The 10,151-nt window shown below is 39.8% G+C and overlaps 2 protein-coding genes across 4 annotated transcripts; one reads left to right on the top strand and one right to left on the bottom strand.

The window, feature by feature from the left end:
- LOC18771348 (cytochrome c oxidase assembly factor 6) lies at window positions 1-1,523 on the top strand. Of its 2 annotated transcripts, XM_020567642.1 has the most exons (4): window positions 96-301; window positions 424-561; window positions 701-776; window positions 1,243-1,523. In XM_020567642.1, the coding sequence occupies exons 1-4, from the start codon at window positions 218-220 to the stop codon at window positions 1,248-1,250; spliced, it is 306 nt and encodes a 101-aa protein (XP_020423231.1). In that variant the 5' UTR covers window positions 96-217; the 3' UTR covers window positions 1,251-1,523. The 2 variants fall into 2 exon arrangements, with proteins under 2 accessions (XP_007203472.1, XP_020423231.1); XM_007203410.2 differs by lacking the exon at window positions 1,243-1,523 and having other exon boundaries at window positions 1-301; window positions 701-1,087.
- Window positions 4,439-8,807, bottom strand: LOC18770899 (transcription factor bHLH66). Of its 2 annotated transcripts, XM_020568546.1 has the most exons (7): window positions 7,638-8,806; window positions 7,346-7,453; window positions 7,083-7,244; window positions 6,941-7,006; window positions 6,098-6,163; window positions 5,837-5,905; window positions 4,439-5,347 (listed from the first exon to the last, which is right to left on the bottom strand). In XM_020568546.1, the coding sequence occupies exons 1-7, from the start codon at window positions 8,220-8,222 to the stop codon at window positions 4,928-4,930; spliced, it is 1,476 nt and encodes a 491-aa protein (XP_020424135.1). In that variant the 5' UTR covers window positions 8,223-8,806; the 3' UTR covers window positions 4,439-4,927. The 2 variants fall into 2 exon arrangements, with proteins under 2 accessions (XP_020424135.1, XP_020424137.1); XM_020568548.1 differs by lacking the exon at window positions 7,346-7,453 and having other exon boundaries at window positions 7,638-8,807.

Below are 10,151 nucleotides of genomic sequence, written 5' to 3'. Positions count from 1 at the left end.
TATATACAAAGATAAGAGAGGCCCACTTGGTGGGTTGGACTGGACCAAACCCATTCAGTCTTGTTCGTACATACAAACCCAAACCCAAACGCAAACGCAAACGCAAACGCAAACTTCCCCTTTCACACTCCGTTTGTTGCATTGCAGTCACCGATTTCACAGCAACTCAACAAAAGCAGAGGTTTGTTTTCCTTGCTTTCGAATTCGAATCGAAGCCATGGCCACGGAAGCTTACGCGGCACGAAGCCCGGATGAGATTCACACTGACGTACTCTCTAGTTCCAGACAAGCTTGCTATAAGGTCCTATTTTATTTTCTCTCTATCCGTTATTTTTTTGTTTGTTTTGTTTTTTTGTAAACGTAAATGTGCATGCTGTGGATTGAAATTGGGGGTATAATCTGCAATTGTGTGTATTTGAAAAGGCTCGAGACGCTTTCTATGCGTGTTTGGAGAAAGAATCGGACAAAAAACAGACTGAAATCGCTTCCAAGGGGCTGTTGTACCCAGCTGAGTGCAAAGCTTCGAGGGAGGAGTTTGTCAATCACTGCCGTGCTTCTTGGGTAAAATCCTCATTCTCAAGTCTCAATCTCCATTTTACCTTTTTGGGTTTCTTGGACCATAATTAATGTAGTTTTAGTTTTAGTTTCTTGGGTTTATTTATTTGTTTGTATCTAATCGCAGGGGTTTTTGATGGTGTAGGTTAAGCATTTTGATGCTCTCTACTGCAAGAACAAGAGTCTGAAGAGGCTTTTGGATGATAAAGATTCGAGGAGAGGTCCGTTGTCACTTCCACAGCCTTACACTTTCAAGCCTACCACAAGTAGTTAAACTTTTGGTTTTGATGGGTTAGCTTAAAATGTTGTTGCTCGTATTGGCTTTGGTGATTTGTAGTTGTACAGGCTTCAGCAATAGCGAGATATAGAATTAATTGCCTAAAGCTTACTTCTGATGGTTAAAGATTTCATATGAAGAAAAACTGTAGTATCACTTTCTGATCTTATTTTCATGGATGGAATGTCTATGCTTTAAGATTACTACATACATTTGCACTTTTATTTTATCACAATACTGCTATGATTCTATGCATTAATTTTGACTCCTTGCTGTTATGTTGTAACTATACTAGGAATACTTGGGTGGGAGTAGGATTGCTTTTAACATTAAAATTTAGAAAAATGGATTTACGAGAAACTCTTGTAAAAAATAATCGAAGTGAATGGAACCTTTATCGATTTTGGCAGGGGTATAAGGCTTGACTTGGCCCCTGAAGAATGAAGGAATCATCCTGGTGAGTTACTGAGTGCTTCATTAGTCAGCGGGAGAGATCTATAATGGTTTTAAGGCTTGCAGAGGTGGTACAATGTTAGAAAGTTGTGAGTCTTTAGGTGTGTATTTGTGCTTGCTTGAATAAGAAGCACTGGAAAAGAAAGGTGTGTCTATCTGACAAGATGTTTCTGGTAAAATTTTATTATATCAATCTGAATGCTCACTATAGTTGTTATATATCTACTATTCTTCATAAGTTTGATGGTCTTGACACACCTAAGACATCTAGGCAATTGCAAGAATGAAGTGTTGTCAATGCCATTGTTCTGATTCCAAGCTAGTCATGGACCTGGTGGTAAAGCTTTGTGGAGTTGGTTCATATATGTGTTGCTGTAGCCTATAAGACCGTGTGCATCTTTGTGAAATTGTTTTCTCCTTGGTATATGCTTTCGCAGTAGACTCTGTAAAATTGTTCGACTATTCCAAATGATCGAAACAAGCTAAGGTGGAAAATGATCTCTTATCCAGCTGAGCTACCTTCGTTGCTAGATAAAATTGCTTGGCGTTTGTCTTGTGGACATGTATATTTTGGTTTGCATACTGAAGAATTGAGATAGATAGCTCATAATGAGGTGTTGTGTCGTGTATAGATGCTCTACAGATATAGTTGAAAGAGTTGAGGAGGGTATTAGCTTTTGATATTGATAGTGGGATGCTGGGAGCTCGTTTGAACTTTTTTGGAGGAAAGAGGAAGGGGGTGGTGTTGGGGTACTGCGCGATCATGGCAGTGTTTTGGGTTGTCTGGACTCTGGGGAGAGAGAAATAGAAGAACTTTCGAGAATAAATTAGAACGATAGTGCTCAGTTATGGGACAGAATCAGACATTGGGCATCCCTCTGGGCCTCAACGTCCTCTGAGTTCAGTGGGATAAATTTTCAACTTATCCTCCTAGATTGGAACGCTGTTTTTCTACCGTTCTGTGTGGCCTCCTTGACCACTTGTTTTTGCTGTACCCTTTGTTATCTTCTTTGCAATAAAATTTCGTCTCCTTTCAAAAAAAAAAAAGAGTATATATATATATATATATATATATATTAGATATGACCACTTGAGAGGTTAAAAATTTCTGTTTTCTCCTGCCAAATCTGAAGCTTATTTACGTTAACTTTTGTTATGGAAGTTCTGATATGAGTTCACACTGTGAGGCACCATTTTTCACAATCCATTGAACTGACTTTCACACTGTGAATTAGCTGTCCATTATATGTTATGGCATTTTCTCAGAATGTACCCTAAAACTTAGTGCGATGATGAAGAGGACAACCGAATAGGAGCTGACAGCTGAAGAGCAATTTACTGCACGATGGATTCAAACTGGTTGGTTGACAACCCAGTTTGACTTGAATGCTGGGTAATTTTTCCACCTTTTTCTCTAGAACCAGCTAGCTATAAAGGAAAGGAACCTACAACTCATACTAAGGACTATCAACCGCATAACCAAACCAATTAGACCGTTTTGTTAACTTGTTCAACTAATCAAATTGATGGGTTGGGTGTGGAATTAGATTGCATTTCTAGCTAATGGTCGGACAGATTTAAATATTATATCATCAGGGTTTCATTTCATGTCAGTCTTTTAAGTTGTTTTATTATTTTTTCTGTTCCTTGCCTTAATTGCATGTACATGTATCTTATGCACTGCAATTGCATTTCTGTGGAGGAAGGTAGAGAGAAAGGGAAAGAGTTTTGAGTTAGTCTTGAAAAGAAACCACTAAAACTTGTGCAAGAATGCAACAATAATTTTCAATGTGATTGCTTTCTGATTTGCATACAGCTTTATTTGAATTAATGAACACCCCTGTGTTGTTGTTACTCAAGTCTGAACACTGAAACTAGCAGTCTGAAATAGCACTCTCAAAAAACATATATTGCAATCTGTTTGACTGGCTTAGTCTTAGTGGATGGAGTTATGGGCTCTGAGGGAATAATAATAATAATAATAATAGTATTTAGTATTGGAGGGTCAATGTGCGAATGATGAAGTGGCATTAAGTAGTGGATTGCATGATCCATGATCCATGTGCATCATTCAATTTCATATTTGAGGAGATCTCGGAAGAAGATCAAACCTTCAAATCACTTGTGCCGCCTCTGTCTCTCTCATTACCAGATTCATTCATATGAATCAATATCTTAAAGGGGGAGAGGGATTCAAACTTGATGCTCTGCTGATGAAGGGTTTTTTCTTTTTTAGTTTTATTATTGTTATGAATGACATTTTAATTTGAGATTATGAGTTGGGGGAGTTGTTACATTACAATTTACAATTTACAATTTACAATTTACATGGTTGGAACTTGGAGCTGGATGAACGTAGGCCTTACGTCAGCATATATATGTTTGGTTTGGTACTGTGGGATCCACCCGCACGACAACAATGGCAATACGGCGTCGTGTTATTCGCACGCTTTGAATCATCAGCGCACAGAATGCTAGCCTGACCTCAAGTATCATATACTTTTGTTTGACCCCAAAAAACAGAAGAGCAAAGGCTTTCATGTACTTTCGTTCATTACCCAAACGCAACTCTTTCCTCCTCCTGTGGCAGTGTCGCCTATATATAACTATATGCTTTTGTATTACAATTTGATAATTACAACAAATTAAGCAAGCATTGGTTTGGGTTAAAATCCGAGTCTAAGTTAGTAGGTTGCCTAACCTTCATGGACGGAGGAGCGATTTAGGTTTTGTATGTGTTCCATTCCCATTTCACCCAACTTATATATATATAAAGGGAACACACAACAATTTGATATTCATTCGTATATTGCTTTCTTCAACTTCAACCTAACATCCAACACACTACTCCAACTAACACTTAAACAAAACAAAATTAAAGCTCACGGATGGTTCGGTTTGTTCTTTCTCAGCTACCGATAATAAACAAACAACATATTTTTGCCATTTTGTTGTCATTTTTTCCTACAACAAGTCAAGTGACAATTCATCAAATCAACCCCCGCCCTTTTTCTTTATTAATCCTTAATAATAACAATACTTAGGGCCTTCTCCTTGTCGAAAACTATAATAAGACACTCAGTTGACCAAAAATATAATCCAAGCCAACAACCCAAAACCCACAAAACAAACTTAGCTTAGATAATAGACACCTTTTTTTTATCCTTAATAATTCCCTCATCGTTATTAAAATTCTAATCATTTCATAATAACATGATTGTGATTTTCAAGATAAACATGCTCGCATTAGTAGTAGTAGTAGTAGTACAATCATCGGCACTGCTGGGCCACTGGCAGCCAACCAGCCAGCCAGCCAGCCAACCAACTTGCAAATATAAAACAAATTCAAATACCATGAAAAAGCAACATTAAAGTAAAATTAAAATACAGAAACCCCTAAATCTCTTTTACCAAAAGAAAAGGATTTATGCTTCTGCTGCTGTCAGTTAGCTTTACCCAAAGTCTTCGCAAATACGGCGTCGTCGTGAGGCCTTATTTTCGTAGACTTTAGATTACACACACGGCCTTGGAAGAGAGTCCCACGTCACTATGTGTGTTCATTTGTCGCCTAAAAATAAAGTAAAAACTAAAAGCCAATAGGTTGGGTCGGTCGGTCACTCTCACTCGACGACACTTAACGATTCAGGGCTTGGAGACGGAGGTCGCGTCTTTAACGGAACCGTCGACCCCACCGTTACCCATCGTGGCTGACTGGACGGTCAACACGGACATGCTGGGAGAGGAGGGCCCTTCGCCACCGTTGGATGCCATGACCGCATTATTATTATTGTTGTTGTTGTTGTTGTTGTTGTGGATGAGGGGGTTCCTGGTGTGACACGTGGCAGTGGAGATGGCGGTTGCCAAGGAAATTGGCATGAGGCATAAACCCTTGCCCTGGAGGTACTGCATGGCGGATCCCATGTCTTCCTCCATCAGCTTGGCAACTTGGTGCTCCGTGACCGTCATGCTGTTGTCGTTAGATGAGGAGGCCGTTTGGTTGCCGTTAGAACTCCGGCCGCGGGTCCCGCCATTGGCACTGGCCTGGATACAGTCACCGCCTCCCTACAGGAACGACCAAAACATTAAACTATTATTTTTGGGTTTTTTTTTTTTTTTCAGTGTGAAAGGGAAAGGATACAATACAAAGCCGAAAGAGAAAGAAAGAGCTCTCTCTCTCTCTCTCTCTCTCTCTCTCTCTCTCTGTCTGTAGGTTTGAAAAGTGAGGGGGAGAGAGAGAGAGAGGTGGAATCTGAGAAAGCGGGCACGCGTGCTGCTTTTGTTTTGTCGTTTTGTAGTGATGGAAAGTTTGGGGCTTTGAGTTTTTGAGTTGGCTAGCTGGGTACTTTCCTTCCTTTGGGTAGGTGAAATCAGGGAAATGTGAATGGTGGATTGGTTCTTCTTTTTCATCATCAACAACAACAACAGCTAAACAGATTTTCCATTCTCTTTCTTCTTTATGTGGAAAGCATCATATGTAAATGTAATGTACATGGGTTTTTCTTTGGGTCCAGTCCTTGCTATGATAAAAAGGGTTTCTTCATTTTAATTTACCTCAGAGGACACATCAGCAACAAGAGGAGCAACAGCAGCTGCACCGCCCAACCTGCTCATGCTCAGAACCTACATGTTGTGTAAACATAACAAATTCACACCCATTACCATTCCAAAATTCTACTTAGAAATCCATTATTTCATTATCATTATCTAATCCAGCAAACAATGTCAACTAGGGAATCTTTCTTTTTCTTTAATTAAGAAATAATGAACTCAGGCTCAGCTCCAGAAAGGAAAAAACATAAAGAAGAAGAGTACCTTGACTTGGAGCTGGAGGAATTTGACATAATCGATGATTTCATCCAACATTGAAGCTTTGTCTGTCTGTCATTCCAAAACCCAAATTCATTAGATTATTGCATCCTAGAATCTCAAATCTATTATATATATATAAAATATAAAAATATGCTAAACTTATTTAGTTGCGGTCCAGTAAGTATGGCTTGCTAGTACAATATAACACCATTAAATAATAATACTTTTTTTCTTTGGTCAAAATATTATACAAGAATGCAAGTATAACTAACTATGCCTAACCCATTCGCCCTCAAGTTCGTGCCGGAGTACGGCTCGGGACCTTCTCTTTTTCTTCTCTTTTTTTTATTATTTCTTTTCTTCAGCTTGTTTTCAAATACACACGGAAGGATGATTCAATATTTTTCCTCTTTTTTTAAAAACAAAAAACAAAAAATAAAAAACAAAAAACAAAAAACAAAAACAAAAACAAAAAACAAAAAACAAAAACAAAAACAAAAAACAAAAAACAAAAAACCAAAAACAAAAAACAAAAACAAAAAACAAAAAACAAAAAACAAAGGAAGTGTACGGGAACATGACTTTGTGATGCAATCCCTTCCCTATTATATGCGTGACACGTGTTCACTGTGATGCCTCTCTCCTCCCCTTCTCCCTCCCCACAGGAAGAAAAATGAATTGCAATCTGACTGAGCGTCAGTTTACAGAACCCAGAACCGGAGGTGTCCCACTCGGGAAATGGGAACTGTCAACTGAACAGCTTCAACAAATATTTAATTAAAGGAATATTGATACTAGCCCATAAATAACTAAACTATTCATTTGACAAGTAATTAATTAATTCACCTTGTTCGCATTGGGAACCAGCTCCTGCAGAGCCTTCATTCTCTCTGCGATTCTCTCTCTCCGTAACTGCAACAGCACCACCACATATGTTTCAGTCAGATCACAACAAATTACAAACAAACCAAGAAACAACCCAACGTACTCTTTCAGCGATGCTGTGTGGGTCAGTGGCTTGGCCTCTCCTCGCCCTGACTCTGGGTCTGGCTTGTGCGGGTGCACCCCCGCCCCCACCCGAGCCACTCGCCGGACCTTGGTTCATCGCCGCCCCTGGACCTCCATAGTTCTGTGCCTGCAGCGAGCCTCCCTGTATCATGGACGACAAAATCAATCTACTAATCACTGCCACAGAAGCCAATAGATCATAATAATTGAATAAATAGAAGAAAATAGAGCGGGAGGGCAGGCCTGAGGTTGGTGAAAATGCTGATTGGGAGACTGAGTAGTAGCCCCCCCATGCAGTGATCCAGAGAACCCATTGAACAGGGCTTGAACAGAAGAAGCCCCCTCACCTCCCTGTAAAAATTATTATAATATAATATTATCGCCACCCCAGCAGTTCACACTACTTTTTTCTTCTTTCTAATTTACATTTATACCGTCGGTGTTGATTGGCGAATTCAGATTATATACAGGAAGGAGACGAGAGCAGAGGAGAGGGGAGGCGATAATTAATTAAGTAAGTTTGACAATAACTCACCACAGGATTGGGAGATTTAAAGGAGGAGGAACCCTCGACGACGTCGTTGTTGGAGCGGTCAAAGTCTCCGTTGCCCAAAGACAAGGCCATGGGAACGAAGCCAGAGTCGGCGGACGTTGATCTGGACATCATGAGCTGGTGCTGGAGCATCATGGCGGCGGCAGCAGCGGCGGAGGTGGAAGCGGATTTGGAGGCACCGGCTCCGGCGCTGATCTGCTGGCTGCGGAACTTGGTGGCGAGGTTGGCGGAGTCGTCGTAAGTGAAGACGACATTGTCGGAGTTGGAGGGCGGCGTGTCGTCGGCCCAGGAGCAGGACGAGGGGCCGAGGGTGGAGAGCATTTGCTCGAGGAAGTCGTCGTGGGAAGCGGAGTCGAAGTGAGCGGGGGAGGGGGAAGGAATTTGAGGATGCATCTGAGAGTGAGAGTTATGGAGGTGTGGCCTTGAATGAGAATGGGAGTGAGAGTGAGATTGTTGTTGAGGTTGAAGTTGAAGGTGGCGGTGGTGGTCTTGGAGAGAGAGTTGGGAGGAAGGTGAAGAGTTTAAGAGGGAGTTCATATCTTGCATTTCTTTGCTACAAGGCTGCATATATATATATATATATGGTTAGATTAATGGAGATAGAGAGAGAAATGATTGGGGGTTTGGGAAGTCAAATTAGAGGAAGAGGAAGATGAATTAAAATATTGGGGGGGTGGTTTAGAGTGGAATTATTGGAGGGGGAGGAGAGAAAGAAGAAAGCATTTGAGAATGGCGATTTTGGGTTGGTGTGTTTGGATGATGAGAATTGAGAAGAAAAGAAAAACCTTGGGCTTCCGTTTGGAGGGAGAGAGAGAGAGATATTAAATAGAAAAAGTCGAAGAGAGACTGAGGTTGTCTGTTTGTTTTTGTTTGTGTTGTTTGGGTGTGATTGTTGTGAATCGTTCGTGACTCTGTCTGTGCGTGGGGTGGGTGGGGCTCGCTTCGTCTGTTCTGAGGAGGGCCTTTGGCTTTTTGGGCTTTGGCATTTGGTCAGAGACACTGGTGGGAGACTCGACTAGTTTATGTATATCTGAGACCACCACATCCACCACATCAATTGTGCTGCGTATGCGCGTCGCCTTCTCTTCTTTCGTTTTTTTATCTTCTTTTTTTCTTTTTCCTACTTTTATAAACAAAATACAAAAAATAAAATGAATCGTATGCGCAACGCCATTCATGTCGTTCATGTCAAGTTCAACATAGTGAATCGTATGGAGTAAAAAGAAATAAAATGAATCCATAACTTCATTTGTAAGTCCAAGTGAGTTGGGTTTCAAGTTGTATATTTGTTTTCATTATCTTGTCATTTTTGTTTATATTTTTTATATTTTTTGTGTTGCAAGAACCTCCTTTAAGGATGCGTTCTGAGTATTTTGTATTAATAAATCTTTATTGTTTCTGCAAGAAGAAAAAAAAAAAAAACACTTCAGAGCTCATAAAATAATGTACTGTTAGCACAAATAATGTGAGAGATGAGAAATCTTAAAAGGATGCACCATTTTCCATATGCATTTAATAGTGAATACCTTGGAGTCACACTCACACACAATAAAAAAAGAGCAGAAACATAACTGTATAAATCCCAATATGACGTGTGGAAGATTCACATCAGAATTCAAAACAATGACAATGTGCAAAGAAAGATTACCCAATGGAATGGTTACATATTTTTATTTTATTAAAATAATTGGGTTTTGGAATTTCAACCACTAAAATAAAAAAGCTCAAGCTTTGTTTGCTGAAAGCACGACCAGTGGATTGAACAGGGAGATCAAAAGCAGTGATATGCTGTGATTGTCGTGGCCTCTCATCTAGGGATGCAATCTTAGTTGTTAATTTGACCCGATATTCATTGTATGTTGCCGAACCCTCCCGGGCTCCCTGCCCTGCTAAAGGAATCCCAATATAAAAAAATTGATTATGCGGTTCAAAAATTACAAGACATGATTTGTTCCCCACTTGAGCATAATTAACAAGACATTATTTGTTCGTTTTCGTAATGGAGAATGAATTACTTGATTCACAGAAAGACTTGACATTTCAAATGGGTTTTGTAAATGAATGCTCCTCCTAATTTGTCCTACAAATCCCAATTGCACAAGGCCAAAAGAAAAGATGTAGGTATATGTCCTTGTCTTGCTCCAATCACATCCCCACTTTTCTAGCCTGTCTTTACACCTCACACATAATCTCTCAACCCAATCCCTAAACCAAATCATTAAACATGATTATCTTCGTGCCAAGCCCATTCTAAATCACAATAATAAGCACTCTTTGGGCTTAATTATGATGGTGTCATACAGATACTTCCAGCAAAACAAATAAGTGTATCCAATTAAATCTCTTGACGAGATATTATAGCACCTCTTCATTTTTCAGACAATGCAAAAGCATGTATCTTTTTTTTCCTCTATGTCTATATGCTAAATTATATTCCAACTCCCTTCTATCAATCACTCAAATCACCCGCAAACGGAATTCTAAGCCAACTTTGAT

The sequence above is a fragment of the Prunus persica genome, chromosome G7 (genome assembly GCF_000346465.2).
Source record: "Prunus persica cultivar Lovell chromosome G7, Prunus_persica_NCBIv2, whole genome shotgun sequence".
Classification (NCBI taxonomy): domain Eukaryota; kingdom Viridiplantae; phylum Streptophyta; class Magnoliopsida; order Rosales; family Rosaceae; genus Prunus; species Prunus persica.
Note: the sequence above shows the minus strand (reverse complement) of the source record. Positions and strands in the feature narration are given on the sequence as shown.

Bases quoted from the DNA above. Each gene is read 5' to 3' on its own strand.
- LOC18771348 (XM_007203410.2), top strand. From the start codon at position 218: ATGGCCACGGAAGCTTACGCGGCACGAAGCCCGGATGAGATTCACACT. The intron at 302-423 runs GTCCTATTTTAT...GTATTTGAAAAG, and splicing joins CCAGACAAGCTTGCTATAAG to GCTCGAGACGCTTTCTATGC. The intron at 562-700 runs GTAAAATCCTCA...TTGATGGTGTAG, and splicing joins ATCACTGCCGTGCTTCTTGG to GTTAAGCATTTTGATGCTCT.
- LOC18770899 (XM_020568546.1), bottom strand. From the start codon at position 8,222: ATGCAGCCTTGTAGCAAAGAAATGCAAGATATGAACTCCCTCTTAAAC. The intron at 7,454-7,637 runs GTGAGTTATTGT...TAATTTTTACAG, and splicing joins TTAAATCTCCCAATCCTGTG to GGAGGTGAGGGGGCTTCTTC. The intron at 5,906-6,097 runs GTACTCTTCTTC...CACAACATGTAG, and splicing joins TCCTCCAGCTCCAAGTCAAG to GTTCTGAGCATGAGCAGGTT.